Genomic DNA, 16456 nt, shown 5'->3' with positions numbered 1-16456 from the left:
GAAATCACTTCGAACGGCTTTAACAAGCTGAGAGATTTTTTCAACAACATAAAATTTGCATTTCAAACAAAACAAAAAACGTAAAAGTGGATTGAAATCAATTTCACTGAAGCAAAAGAAAAGGGAATGCAAAAAAATCAGTACCCAAAGGAGCGCCACTTAACCATGCAACACCGGAGTTGCAGCAGTCGTTTTCCCATGGCAATGCAAACGAGTAACGGACGGCGGACAGCCGGCAATGCCAATAGTCAAAATCCACAATTTGCTGTACACATGATGCTGGAGTTTGTTGTGGGGGGATAAAGAGGATACATGTGCGTGTGTTGGTCTTTATTTTCATGAGTTCTAGTTGATTGGTCTATGGTTTGAGGGCAATTGTCAGTCAGTGCTCTCGATTACACACACCGCGGACTTTTTTTTTGTATTTTTGGTGGAGTTGTGGATGCTGTTTGTGTCGAGTTTTGATTTTTGTTAGATTTTTTATTTTCATTTGGGCTTTATTTTTTATATTTTCACATAAAAAATATTTTTATTTAATTAATTATTTAAATTTTTAATGTATTATTTTTAACATTTATTTTTAATTTTTTTTTAATATTTATTCACTATTTTATTTGAATTTATTTTTACTTTTTCTCTCGCATTTTTTTATATTTTTTCTAAATATTCATTTCACTAGCTTGTATGCGCTATAAAATATTTTTTTTTTTAAATTTCTTCACACATTTTCACTTCATATTCGCTTTACAGCGTGAATGCATTTACACCCACTTCATATTGCCAGCTTTTAGTTAACAGTTTTCCTCGCAACACCTTTTTCGAATTGCTCACACTCACTTAACTCGCCTGCTTGTCCTGGATTCGACTCAATGCCGGTTTTTTGCCTCTACACAGCTCTTTCACTGCTTGTCTTAAAAACGAAAAATAGCGGTACTTGCTGTGTATTTGTATTGAAATTCACTTGACGAAATGTTCACTTTAAATCGTTTTATCCACATTTTGCTGCAGCGTCACACACACACACACGTACCACTTTGCTTGTTGCATGCTTTTTGCGCCACAAAGTGTTGCAAGTTTATTGTTTTTGTGTTGCAGCGTGCATTTTGCTACATTTTCACGTGAGGTTGTTGTTATTGTTGTCGTTATAGCTTTCTTTTGCATCATTTACCGTTAAGTATTGCATTTTGCAACGCCCATTTCTCAAGCACAACGCGAATGAGTTTTAAAAATATGACTTGTTGTTGCTTTTGTTTTTATTGTTTTTGCTGTTTAAGTGCACTCAAGTGACGGCTCAACTGTCACATTTGCTGCTGCTGCTTTTAGATGTTAACTGTTGTTGTTGTTATTTTAGTGCAATTTTTATACTCTCGCAACCTGTTGCACAGAGTATTATAGTTTTGTTCACATAACGGTTGTTTGTGTCACCAAGAAATAAAAAAGTTAGATATGGGGTTATATATATATAAATGATCAGGATGACATAACGGTTGTTTGTGTCACCAAGAAATAAAAAAGTTAGATATGGGGTTATATATATATAAATGATCAGGATGACGAGTGGAGTTGAAATCCGGATGTCTGTCCGCCGTCTGTCCGTCCGTCCGTCCGTGCAAGCTGTAACTTGAGTAAAAATTGAGATGTCTTAATGAAACTTGGAACACATGTTCCTTGGGTTGCTTTCGAAAATGGGCAAAATCGGTCCACTGCCACGCCCACAAAATTACGAAAACCAAAAACACATAAAGTGTCATAACTAAGCCATAAATAAAGATATAATAGTAAAATTTGGAATACAGGATCGCACCAGGAAGGGGCATATTTGGATGTAATTGTTTTGGGGAAGTGGGCGTGGTCCCGCCCCCAAATCGGTTATTTGTATATATCTCGCAAACCAAAGAAGATATATAAACCAAACTTTCTGCAGTCGTTTTTTTAGCCACTTCCTAATACAGTCCAAAAATGAAAGAAATCGGATATTAACCACGCCCACCTCCCATACAAAGGTTAGGTTGAAAATTACTAAAAGTGGGTAAACTCACTAACGAAAAACGTCAGAAACACTAAATTTCACATAAGAAATGGCAGATGGAAGCTGCACTCAGATTTTTTTACAAAATGGAAAATGGGCGTGGCGTCGCCCACTTATGGGTCAAAAACCATATCTCAGGAACTACTCGACCGATTTCAATGAAACTTGGTTTGTAAAAGTTTCCTTACATCCCAATGTTGTGAAAATAGGCCAAATCGCTTCACAACCACGCCTACTTACTATATACCAGAACTTTGAAGACGATCTGAATCGTTTACTTTACAATATATAAAGTAAGCACTAGTGAAGATATCGGTGCAAAACTTTGCACAAATACTGTATTTATAGTGTGGCAGTCCATTTCTAAAAATCGTCGAAATCGGACCATAGGTTGTCAAGGCCCCATATATCGAACATGAGGACCTCGGTGCTTCTAACCTAATGTTAGGGTTTCCAACTTTCAATGGACTTTATACAATATATATGACGAATATGTGGGTCAAATTGTATATTATATAATATAAATAAAGTTAAATAAATAAATTGCGAGAGTATAAAATGTTCGGTTACACCCGAACTTAGCCCTTCCTTACTTGTTTATTTTCATTTTTTTCATTTTAGTTGTTGTTGTTGTGTTGTGCTGTACTGCTTCTTCATGAGTTGTTTTCTCCTTTTTCATATTTTTTTTGCAATGTGTCACTTGTCATTTGCTGTTTACTCTGCTGCCGTTTAATGTTATTGTTGTCAGTTATACTTCAGTTTGTTGCTTGCAGTTTGTGTGCCTCTTAATTCTATTTTAACATTTTTTTTTTTGTTTGTTTGCCGTTTTATTTTTCCGCTTTGGCTCTTGAAGCCAGTTTGTTTATGCATTCACACGCTCAAGCGCAATTCAATTGTCACTCAAGCCTTTGTTTACATTCGTTTGACAATTCATCAAGTTGGCAGTGCGCCGGCTTGAGTTTACAATACTTTATTTTACTTTGCATGTGGATATACCATACAGCCAAACATACTTGTATTTCTTAATTTGAGTGAACATATGGAGAGTTTAGTGTATTGGGGCGCTGTAGTGGAAATAAAATGTGTTGTAAATGGGTTGACTAATGGCGTTTTTAATTTTGATATTTATTTAAAAAAGCCATAATATTTAGATCAAGCTCTCATTTCCCTTTTCGAACACTTTAGAACCTCAAATTTTAAAATAAACATCAGCAGTTTGGTATGAATCGAGGAGCCTATTTGATATACATATGTAAATAATTTAATATTATTGGAAGGATTTCTGAATGATAAGTTTCAAGATTACACAATCAAACGAAAATATCAACCAAAATATGTAAAAATATAAGCAAATCATACTTAGCCCCCTCATCCCTCTTAAACCTTTGACCTACTACACTTGGAACCTTTTTACATTCCGCTTTTCTAAAATATTGTTCTTGCATGCTTGAAAATTTTGATTATGGCCTTCCTCTAGCTGTAATATCAAATGCCTTGACTTCTATAATTTTCTTTTGTAAACTCTAAATATCGATTCTTTCTTGTTCCATGATCTAGTTATGTTTTTTGCTACGCCTTGATGAAGCCTCTAATATTTCTCGTTTTAGAAGCTGATCTCGTCTATCGTTCCAGATTACATTCCATTTACTACGACATTTGATTGCTCGGAAGATTTGTATAAGATTTTTTTCCATCGAAACTGTGTTGTTCTGATTTCTTATTTTTTAGTAGAGTAGAGTTGATCCACCGCCATAACTCTCATTTTCCTCTGTCCATTAACCAACTTCGATTTAAAATATTGGATTACTGCCGACCTTCGAGGAATTTGAAGGGTTCTGTATGTATGTATGTGATTGGCGTTGCAACCGTTTAGCCGGTTATAGCCGACTCGACGATAGTGCGCCACTTCTCTCTCTCCTTCGCAGTTCGGCATCAGTTGGAGATCCCAAGTGTAACCAGGTCGCTCTCCACCTGGTCCTCCAACGGAGTGGAGGCCTTCCCCTTCCTCGGCTTCCTCCGGTGGGTACTGCATCGAACACTTTCAGGGCTGGAGTGTTTTCGTCCATTTGGACAACATGACCTAGCCAGCGTAGCCGCTATCTTTTTATTCGCTGAACTATGTCAATGTCGTCGTGTAAATCGTACAGCTCATCGTTCCATCGTCTGCGGTATTCGCCATTGCCAATGTTCAGAGGACCATAAATTTTACGCAAAACCTTTCTCTCGAAAACCCCAAGAGTCGTCTCATCGGATGTTGTCATCGTCCACGCTTCGGCGACATACATCAGGACGGGAATAATGAGCGACTTGTAGAGTTTGATTTTTGTTCGTCGAGAGAGGACTTTACTGTTCAATTGCCTACTCAGTCCAAAGTAGCACCTGTTGGCAAAAGTGATTCTGCGCTGGATTTCGAGGCTGACATTGTTCGTGTTCTTGATGCTGGTTCCCAGATAGAATTTGAAGGATTTTTATCAAATCAGAACCAAAGGTTATTACTTTATTTCAACTGTCAGATGGATTTTATTTATTAAAAGATGTGTTTCATACAACTTGAAATGTAATTTTTAGAAAGTGGGAACTGGCATTGTCGTAAGAGCTCTTATGTAGTAATCCTTTCCCCTACACTTTGCAGTCTGTTTTGAAGGTTTAGACTACAGAGAGTTAAAGATGTACTAATAGGAATCGTTGACAGTAATGACACAATTGAAAGAATTCCAACTAATTTACTCCACATCTCAATTAATATATGTTACAGCAATTAATTACCATTGCGAACCACAAACTCGAGCCATTTGACCATTGCAAGCATTAAGCACCACCTTGTTACCTTAACTCGTGTAAAACATCTTTTTTTGGGGTTTGCATTATTTTTGCATTGCCTTATTCTTGAAGAATTCAGAACGCTTACCTAAAAAAGTAAAATTAAACTTGGGGTTTCCCAAGGACCCAAAAGGACGCAATAGATATTTGTTCTTAAACTCCAATTCCGCCATGAAGTTAATGAAACTCGAAGTAAAACTCAATTCCTCTATAGGAATGCTTTCTAACCATGTTGCTAGCATTCTCCGCAACATGTTGCGCGAGCGTGAGAAATGTTGCTAACGACACACAAGCCACTCCAATACACACACACACACACAAAACAAGCAAAGCAATACAAACAAATTCGTCTATTGAAGCGAATACAAAAGACTGCCACGTGCTGTTGAACCAACAAACACATAACGCTTAGACTATATGTTGCATGCCGCAACAAAATTACGATATTACCGAATACAAACAGAGAGTGAAGAGAGAATGTTGCTGGCTGCCAAGCGTTGCCACATGATTGCGTAGCATAAGCAGAGGCGCGCTCTCTTGCACTCTCAATTGCAATGTTTTGAAAAGCGTCTATGCCACAAATGAACACGTGTGTGTGTGCGTATGAGTGTCTTGCGCTAGCGGTGGCGTATGTTCAGTGCGTGAAAATATCAGCTTGCATTGGCGTATGCGACCGAGCAAACGAAGCGAGTCGACGAATACGCCACAGCACAGCAATTCAGTAGCAAATTCAACTTCGACGGAAACGGAACTAAACGGAACGTGAAATGACGAAATGAGTGGCAAGCAAAAATGTACAATTGTACCAAGTGTTTAAGGTGATGGCTGGCTGTTAGTGGCGGCGGTTGTGTGCGACCAGCTTGAAAGAAGCACGCGATTTGAGGTTGAGGGGTTGGTGCAATGTGAATGGCCTGATAAATAAATAAAGGCAATATTTGATGTGAATTTAAATATAATTAAATTTGAAAATTGCAAGAAAAATAATAATTATAATAGTTAAATATTATAATAGTGGAAAGTGAATAATTACTAATACAAAAAAATTCGTAATTCAAGAGAAATTATTAAACAAGTTTTGTAAATAAGAAAAGATAACTCAGAAATTGATTGATTATTGATTCGAAAATCAAGTCGAAATTTGGACTGCAAACTAACGCTTTGAATAAGGCCCAAATTTAAGCAGAATTGTAGGCTTAGAGTACCGCTTTTGGCCAACAAACAAAAACAAGCCGTGTATGTTATATAAAATTCTAGTGAAAATCGGAAATTCCAACTAAAAAAATTAAATAAATAAAAAAAGTTAAATAATAAAAATAAAAAAATAAAAAAATTTTATTTGTAAATTTAATTTATTAAAATAATATTGAAGAAAATAAATAAGTGTTTTTTGTGCTTTTGAAAAATATTGTGGCATATTATAAATAAATATAAAATAATTAAAGTGAAAATTATTAAGTAAAATATGGAAATTTACTAAAAATTATGAAATACAAATTAAGTTTTTGAAAAAAAATAACTTGTATATTGAGCAACGGAATAAAGCAAGACTGGTTTAGTATTGAAGTCACCAAACGCACAATGGATAAAAGGTGTGTAAATGACTTTAAAAAATGATTTCTATATGAAAAGTCTTAAGAACGAATATATTCGAAATTTTAGTATTGTGTTATTTATGTTTAGATAACCCCCTAAAATAACTTTTTACACTATGCAGCCTAAAAGTGCACTTTGTTTTTGAAGTTGTTTTAAAGTTTCTTAGAAATGTTATATACTCTCAGTATTGTTGGCGTTATTGTTCGCTATGACTCGAAAAAAAAATCTGATAGAAGGAGAATTTATGAATTTAAAATATAAATTCTACTAATTTATCAGATTCTTTAATAGACTCTGAGGCAAGCTCTCTGGTTAACCATACAAATATTGGAAGCTCTTTTAGTTTAATGATGCTTTAAAAAACGAAATAAATTAAATTTTGAATATTCAAAATTTTTTAAATTTTTTTTATTTAAAGGGATTTAAAAATAATAATAGTAATAATGACAAAACACTGCATTGAAAGCTAGTTTAGAAATAAATTGGCAAAGCTGTTCAGTATTTAATTCTGAACTGTTGTTTATTCGTATCAAAAGGTCAAGAATAATTGCACAGAATTATTAATGGAAAAATAATAAAAGTAATCTGAATCTATATAGGCTGTCTGCTTATCTTGCGAATTTAATGCAAGCCAAATGTTGAAACAAGTTTTAAGTCTTGCTTAATAGACTTTTTTGAGAAGCTTATTATCGCAAAAGCGTGGGCATTCCATATAAGTTTAATATTTTCAATTCCAATCGTCATATGCTAGCCTTAGTTTTAAATATTCGCAGAACTAAAAAATCATGGCAATGATAAATAATATAAATATTCATATTTAAAGAATAATTTCTGAAATTTTCAAAAAAAAAAATTAAAATTTTTTTAAATCATACCAGACTTGGAGCGCACATCTTCCAAAGGCTGTATCTCCGAAATTATTATTCGGATCGACTTGACCCGCAAAACCCATGTAACCCCTTAATATATTTATAGGGTCTAAGAAGCTATAAAAGAAATCTTCAATATTTTTTTTCATTAATATGGATTAATGTTTCAATCCATGTTATCCAATGGATTGCCCTTCAAAGTACACTTTTTGAAGATCAGCCATAGAAGCTGTGTTGCGGAAAATTTGTTTCAAGGTTATACTTCAAAGCGCCTAGGTGAATACAGTGGAACTTCCATAACTCGATGTTCTCCATAACTCGTACTCTTGGATTGGCAATAGAAGTAAAATTTCATACAAATTACCTTCCGTAACTCGGAAGTTTCTCTAACTCGAAGTTTTTTGGTAGATTATGGCGATTCGAGTTAGGGAAGTTCAACTGTATTTGCAATATTAAAGTGCTATTATAATATAGAAACCATTTGAGAAGTTCCCACATAACCACTAAATATGCGGAATTCGCCTTTTTCTCTTCCATATTCTATATTAAAGTATCCCAGTGAGTTTCCAAAGCAAACAGCGAAATTATTAAACACGTCAAAATAATATAATTTCCTGGCGTAGCCTTCCCTGCCGCGACTGAAGAAAGAAATAAATATGAAACATAGAAAATATTGCAGTTAAAGTGTGGCATATATAGTCAAAGTCCATATAAATCCTTAGTTACTTCAGTTAGTTAGCACTCCTGTGAGCTTAACAAAATCACACACAGCTCCGCGCCACATGTGGTGGCAAAGCTTTTAATAGCGAACTTTCTCCAACTTTACTACATGGAAATCACGCAGTGCGCTTTGTTTGCAGTGTTTTTACTATTTCTCTTTGCCGCTATGATTTTTTATGCCGCCTTTATATATGTTACACTATTTTCTTTTTCTTCCTTGTGTGCCTTTGTCTTTGCTGTAATTGCAATTGTCATTTAACTTGTTGTTATTGCATGTTGGCCAAAAGGATTCACAAAACGCCGACGACCCATACGGCCTGTTTAGGCGTAATTAATTTTGTTGTCATGGGGCGCGTAATCCCTATGCATTTATTTGTATATTCCCGCTGTTTTGTGATTGTATATACAGTGATATAGGGTGGTTCATATGTTGGATTCTTTTATTTTTTGCAATTTTATTCGAGAGTTTTAGCAAGCTTCGAAGAAACCGAGGTCGTTTGCCAGAAACTATGATTTTCAGGGTAGAATCGTTCTCATTTTCAAAACCCTCTTATGTCCAAATGGAACTAGAAATAGAATAATGTTAGACCTTTTGGTTCATTGGACATAATTAGGTTCCTTGAACTGAGCTGAGAACAATCTAGCCTTTAAAAGACTTCAAGTGAGAATTAGAACCTATCAAATCCGAGATTTGATTAGCAGAAAATATATGAACCACCCTTTACACTAACTAAGCATATCTACCTCACCGCGATGTGTCAACCAAAACAACAAACTGTGGACGACCGTTTAGAGCTCTCTCGAAGCCACAATAACCGACAAACAGCCTGCAATGAAAACAAAACAGTCCAACACGAAGAAAAAGCGGCTTTGCTGGACTGCAGCGAGCTTTCAAGTGTATACCTTCACTGGGTGGCATATTGTCACTAGCTTGCCACTAAACGGCACATATAAGCACACATTCAATACACATACATATACATATGTACATATCTATGTAAATCGCACACACGAAGGCCGTCCTGTTGTCGGTTTATGTCACTTCCTCTTATGTAATTTGCAATCGTCGTATTGTCAGCTGTTTATCTTTACGCCAAACTGCACTAACAGCGCCGCAGGATAACAGCCCACAGCTACAACAGTTGAATGCGACTGACTGACTATCCCTTAATTAAAACTTCACCGCTACCCTAACTGTACTATGTTCGCATAGAGCTCTGTTTGTTTTCTTGGTTATCACTTGTTTGCGCAAATTCATGTATGCATGCAACGACGCTAGCTGCTACGTGCCACGTCATACTTAAGTTAGTTGCCACTTGCATTCTTGCAATGGGTGCAGTTGTCATTTATTATACCTTACTTGTAAGACGACCGGCGTACGGTGCAATTTATTGATGGTTGTGAGTACAGTGTAAAGAATGCTTCATGCTTATAGTATTTGTATATTAAGTATATCGAGTTCTTAGTAATTTTAAAAAAGGTTCTCAACTACTGAAATCGAGTCTTGAGCCTTAGATGAAAAACTAGTCCCTAGTTTACCAACGATATAGGTAATATCCACTAATTAATTTGATAATTTTGATGAGAGCTAGTTTAGGGCTTTTTCCGTTGTTTTCACAAAGATCTTCGGAACATCTTGTTCTATAATAAATTTGTTAGGGTTTGTTAATTTCTAGTTGTAGGTTTAATTATTCCAATAGAGATCCTTGTAGATTGCTTTTTAATGTTGTCCAACATTTAGAGGTTCCATCTAAAACTATGTGTTGCAGGCTACAGAGAAAATTAGTACTGCTGGATCAAGTATATCGAGGCCCATTCTCATATGAGAATTTGTTTTGACTTTAAATCTCTTTCCTAAAGAAATTATCAGAATTTCGATAAGCCCTTATCAAGTAAGAAAATACTCTCCTGAGCTTATGAATATTTCCGGCCGATTTTGGTTTGACAACCCGAATGTCTAGGTGTCAGTGATTTACTGACCTGTAATTTCTCTTCTCTCATCAGACGCTTTAAACCTCTAGATCGCGTATGTCTTTGTATTTCCAAGAATCTTTAGTATAGACTATATTTTTACGTTTATGTTCTTGAAACCATATAATGAACTCATTTGGTATCAGAGAACCGCTCTAACTTTTCTCTAACTTCTTTTAACAGGAGTTTAATTTTGAGATGGGGAATTATGTTTTTGCACTGAGGTTAGAATGAAGCAGTTTTGAGAGTCGTTAATCTCCTATTTTCAAAAATATAATTCCACTATGCTCAGTAGCATCATCTTTGACTAAGATTTCTTGTAAAATTTTATTTTGACACAAATCATCATACTCCTATCTGCTAACTGCAGTATTTCTTTATCTATCTTGTTAGGAAACATAAGTTAATACCACCACCAAGCCCATTCTCATTTGAGTGTTTGTTTTGACTTCAAATCCTTAAAATTACCACAATTCCGATAAGACTTTATTATAGTGTAGTCAAGTAAAGACTCTCCTGAACTCTGGAATATTTCCGACCAATCTTGTTTTGAAAATTCGAATGTCTTGGTGGCAGTGATTTATTGACTGTGAAATATTTTTACGAAAACTCTACTCTCATCAGACGCTTTAAAGCTCTAGATCCACGAACCTTTAATATGGACTATAATATACTTTTGAAATTTCCGTTTAAAATCTTGAAACCGTATAAAGAACTCACTTAAGCTCAGCAGAAATCGCCCGCTATAATGTTCTTTTACCATAGACTGAGATTAGAATGAAGCAGTCTTTTATGACTGGAATCTTAATTTGTAAAACTTTATTTTGGCACAAATCATCATTTCTCTATTTGTTTTTTTGTCAGTAGTTTGCTCTTGTCGAATAATTTCTTTATTGTTAATAACATTAGATTGACAGATCCTGTTAGAAAACATAAATTAATACTACCAAAAACTTCTAAAAAAGGTTTACTCCCAAGTTTACGGCAATTCGTCGATCTATTAGATTTAAGCTAGTGTTCGAATCATCACTCTCTAAGTGTTAATGAAAAATAGTCGGGTGATACTAGATAGTTATAATTCGGCGCGATTCTTTTCAATTGTAGAGAAATGCTATCCTTCTTTTCGTACTTCCGCAAATAATATTCCCACCGAGACCGAAACATGAAATGTCCATAGATAGGTCAATACGAAGGACAGGTCGAACAGATTGTCTATCGTCAAAGTTATGAAAAAATTACAGTAAAGAAAAATATGCAATGCCCGTTATATCGTAATTACAAAGCTTTCGTTTAGTTAATTATTCTCACACGTACTATATCCATTTTTATCAACTTTAATGCATTTTCAAATGCAAAATGGCAGTAAAAACTGCATAATTACTTTAATTCATATGACATGGAACACATTTTTTCTGATTGTTCAAGACCGAGCACTTTGCCTTTCACCTCTCTTTCCTCACATCTTCTCTATAAATTTATCACATTCTCACTTTTCTCCTTTTGTTTTTTGTTCTTTGCCCCCAGTGACACGACACTTTTTCACTTTTGTCCAACTAATTTCGCAAAGTGTGGCAATGTGGCACCGGCAAAGGTGTGTCATACGCCATTCACTCGGATAAAAAAGCACGCACACTTGCAACGCTTGTGCGGGTGCATACAAATGCATTCGAGTGTGTCACTGTTATCTCACAACTACTTACACATTCGCATTCACATACTCGCGTCAGTATTTATGTGCTTTGCTCATGCAATTTGTAGCGCCATTAGAACACTTTAAATTGCAATAATTAAACGGGGGCTGCACTTCATTCAATCAAGTTAAAGTGGCTGCGTTGAAATGGCTTGGCTCTTGGGGGTAAATCAACAATATAAAAGTATATGTTTGAGAGTGTGTATGTAGGTACATATATATAATATATGAGGATACTAACAAAAGATAACTGCAATCATGCAATGTGAGTCAGAATAGAACTGAGAAATTGAAATTTTTCATTCGTTGTTATTGTTGTGGTAGCTTGGTAGAATTTTGTAGAATTGTCAGATTTTTATCTACTAAAAATGTGGGTCCTTCTGTTCACGACCAGACCATCAGCAGAATGGACCCAATAGTTTCCAAACACTTCAATCAAGATAATCATGTAGATTTACATCAAATCTTTGAGAACAATTATTTACCATATCCCACAAAGAGATCGTACAATCTGAATTTTCTCTCCATGTAAGTGAACCTGGAGGTATCTTCCACATCTTTAGATCTCCAATATAGTAGTTTTTCTAAATAATGGTAGACATGTGCCTTATAGCAGATAGAGAAAGAGGGAGGGTTTTTAGAAATAAATTCCTACAATTGGGACCGTTGTTTCGATAGAAATATTTGCTTGGCAATACGCCAGAGTATACTGCTCTACGAAAATAAACTCTTCCAAAAACACCCTATATTAAATCAATACTTGAAATATCACAATGTATTGTACTTACGTTTCCTTCTACATATTAATATTTGATGCCAAAAATGGCAGATATTTTTCCATCATGCTATAATTTCCCCCATCACTTGTAATTTTTACAAATAAGCTTAATAATATAAATTAAGGCAGTAGTCTGCTTTACAGGCTTCAAAAAATCGATTTTTTTGTTTTGTTTTAAATCTCTTCCAAAACTATCCAAGAATATGTCTTTAAAATTCCAGAGGCCAATTCGACATATTTTCAAAGCTAGAGCAGTTTTAGTGGCCGAGCGTCGAGCAGGTGCGAATGCTCAGACAGACTTTTAAAGCGCGTTTTCTCGAGTTTTCGTTATCACAAGTGTTAGAAAACGGTGCCGGCGATAGCAAAAAGAATACATGTCCGATCGAAAAAAACCAAAGTGATCTAGCTTCTGTATTAAATTATCTTCTATTTGAACTAGACAAAAGTAGTTGAAATTCGACAAAATTATTATTTAAACTACTTACTGTTTTGCAACTTAAAGTCAATTTTTTTTTTCTTAAAAAAGTGAATTTTTTTTTCAAACTTCGAAAAAATTTGAAATTTTATAACTTTTTCGGTATTTTTTAGTTCATAAAGAAAAGAAACTTATAAAAATTAAAAAAAAATTTGGTTCGACTGTTTCAGATGCATCACACGACCTCTCCATCACCGGCACCGATTTACAAGTGCAGACTCCTGGCGCTCTAGAAAAATACTTACAACGTTGAAAAAATTTCAATATTTTTTAATAATAAATATTGTTTTTAAGCCTTAAATATAGCACACTATCGTCTTAAAATTCCGTTTACAGCAATTATTTTCTTCCTTTCAAAAAAAATTGCTAAAAAACGCTTTTTTCGGCTTCTAAAGCAGATTACTGCCTTAAGTAAAATTTTGAGTGATCAATTACCTTAATTTCTGTGAGAAACATTTTTTTATCATATTTCCAAAGTCTTTATTTGAAATTCTAAATTAAAATTTCTAATTAAAAAATATCATATAAATTCTCTATAGAAGAATATTTAACAAATAACAATCGAAATCATGTGACTTAGTATTTAATAATTTTTTTACACAAAAATTCAAAATCCAAATTTTGTTTTACGACCACAAAATTAATTGTAAACATTCATATCCATATAAACATATATAATTGCGCGCCAAATTCAATTTGCAATGAACGTATATAAAGTGATGAAAGCGAGAAGCCAATGGACATTCCGCGAAAGAAATTTTTAATAATCACAATTTAATTGCAAATAAAAATTAAAACCGCAAAACGCAATGAAGTCACCACACACAAATTTCGTATTTGAATCAATACTGCAACGTTTCTCACAGCACCCAGCAAACGCAAGCTGGCAGCTTTTTAGAAGCATAAATTCGCTAGTGACCACATCATTGAAAGAGCCGTCAGTCTTTAACTATAAAAATTAATCAAAATGTCAAAATATACATATATGGCAAGCATGTGAAGACGCGTCTTCCATAAAAAAAAGAGCACTTTAATTGCAACCATTCTTCCACAGCTGTGCGCCGCTTTTATACGCGAGACAAACTGCTGCCCGAGTGCCTACTAATATGCTGCGAAATGTATATATGTATATGTTCAGGCATTGTGTGTGTGTGTTTGGCACTTGTGAGAACAATGAAGGGAACTTAGTAGACATTTAATTGGTACAAATAAAAAGAAGCACTTGCAAACAGGCCAACAATGCTGAACACCCACGCGAAACACTGAAGACTTTCGATATCATATACCGACTTATATATCCCATTATATATGTATGTTTGTTGGTGTACTATGTATTCAAAGTCGCATTAACTTGAGCATGTGAGTAAGTGCTCGTGCCGGCTGGTCGGTCAGCTGGTATAATCCGATTAACGCTGAAATACAATTTTATGGCTCCGCGCAACCAACATATGACCAAACGTACCAATAGGTCGAACCACACTCAGCCCAATGTGCGGTGTTGGGGTGGGTTGTGGTCTTTTATATACCCCTCATGAAAGAAAAAAGTGAACGAAGAATAAATCAAAAGGATATTATAAAGGTAAATTATTAGGTCCCGAGTGTCCGTCTGTTACTGTATGAATCGAGGGACCAAATTAAAGAAAACACTATTACTTTTTCTTCTTTGTCCACTTTCTGATAGTGTTTAGCAGTAATTGAAGTATATTGTGTCTAAGGTAATCGCAGTTCCTTTGAAAATATATGGTTTCCAATAGAGCTAGTATGCTTTCGGAAACCTAAGATATCGCTAAAACACGACAAAACCCTATTTATTGCTTACGAAAATCTTCTGATCACGGAAAGCCTCTAGGTTTATTTAGCCACAGCTTGTATTACTGAGTTAGCTTCCAGCTATAAATACTTGCTTGTTTTCGAATCTTTTGATTGAACAGTTTTTCTAATCTACTAGGTAAAATGTGTTGTAATAGTCTTACTATTTTGTAACCTACATTCTTTGCTTTGAGAGTAATGAGTTTGATAATTGGTCTCGATCAAACCGATATCAGGCCTAAGAACCTTGAATAAGTGGGAAACTACATCAAAGGTTCAAAAAATTCTTTATGAAATCAATAGTAGATTTAACCCTTCTATCTTAAACTTCTTTATTATTGACTCTGATATTTCGTATGTAAAAATGTTCACACTTCTTCGAGATAGATTGAGTAATAGAACATTTGAAGTAAGGCAAAGCTGCATTAAAGCAGCCATAAATTTTGACCTAAAATACTAGTGCCGGGTTTGTTGTTGGGTATATGTTATGAGAATAGATAATCCTGTGATAGTTTTCCTACATATAATTTTTGAAGATATTATCATATAACGAGTTTTAACATAAGAAAAAAGGAAAGGTAACAGAATTTGCTCTTCGGTAAAAATTCTCTGAATATTTAGTACCGAGTAAATATCTTCGAAATATTTGTCGACTTTTTTCCATTCCTCTGTGTAGGGTATTTCAACTTCAAACGTATTAAGGTCAATGAGTCTCTATATTATAAAAGTTTTATTGTACTCCTGAAATCTACTTGACTCACTGCACTAAGCTATTAATAAACAGTACAACTATGTTGTATCACATGTCTGCTACTTAACTTAATTCAGACACAAATTATTTTTCCTGTAGTCCTTGGTCGGCAGAGTCCACCTACGCCTCTTATTAGCGAAAAATGTATGAAGGCACAAACATAGATGAATGCTTTTAGTTCCGTAAAAGTTGAATCATTCTACTTAAAGCCACATTATGTATGTGTTTGTAAAGGGTGATTTTTTTGAGGTTAGGATTTTCATGCATTAGTATTTGACAGATCACGTGGGATTTCAGACATGGTGTCAAAGAGAAAGATGCTCAGTATGCTTTGACATTTCATCATGAATAGACTTACTAACGAGCAACGCTTGCAAATCATTGAATTTTATTACCAAAATCAGTGTTCGGTTCGAAATGTGAAATCCGCTTTTTTATCGACAAATTTTGTTCAGCGATGAGGCTCATTTCTGGTTGAATGGCTACGTAAATAAGCAAAATTGCCGCATTTGGGGTGAAGAGCAACCAGAAGCCGTTCAAGAACTGCCCATGCATCCCGAAAAATGCACTGTTTGGTGTGGTTTGTACGCTGGTGGAATCATTGGACCGTATTTTTTCAAAGATGCTGTTGGACGCAACGTTACGGTGAATGGCGATCGCTATCGTTCGATGCTAACAAACTTTTTGTTGCCAAAAATGGAAGAACTGAACTTGGTTGACATGTGGTTTCAACAAGATGGCGCTACATGCCACACAGCTCGCGATTCTATGGCCATTTTGAGGGAAAACTTCGGAGAACAATTCATCTCAAGAAATGGACCCGTAAGTTGGCCACCAAGATCATGCGATTTAACGCCTTTAGACTATTTTTTGTGGGGCTACGTCAAGTCTAAAGTCTACAGAAATAAGCCAGCAACTATTCCAGCTTTGGAAGACAACATTTCCGAAGAA

At 34.9% G+C, this 16456-nt stretch overlaps 1 protein-coding gene across 2 annotated transcripts in view; it reads left to right on the top strand.

Moving 5' to 3' along the window:
* LOC105217238 (kinesin-like protein CG14535) overlaps positions 1 to 16456 on the top strand; it is a 128794-nt gene that overhangs the window by 60641 nt on the left and 51697 nt on the right. Inside the window, exon 1 of one of the 2 annotated variants that reach the window (XM_011192147.3) lies at positions 5424 to 6438. The exons of the other annotated variant lie outside the window; for it this stretch is intronic. Coding sequence (XP_011190449.1) covers positions 6428 to 6438 — 11 coding nt within the window. The 5' untranslated portion in view covers positions 5424 to 6427. Of the gene's footprint in view, positions 1 to 5423; positions 6439 to 16456 lie in introns of those variants that run through there. 2 annotated transcript variants of the gene reach the window in all.

This window comes from Zeugodacus cucurbitae, chromosome 3 (assembly GCF_028554725.1).
Source record: "Zeugodacus cucurbitae isolate PBARC_wt_2022May chromosome 3, idZeuCucr1.2, whole genome shotgun sequence".
Taxonomy (NCBI): domain Eukaryota; kingdom Metazoa; phylum Arthropoda; class Insecta; order Diptera; family Tephritidae; genus Zeugodacus; species Zeugodacus cucurbitae.
This window is presented reverse-complemented; position numbering and strand designations above follow the sequence as displayed.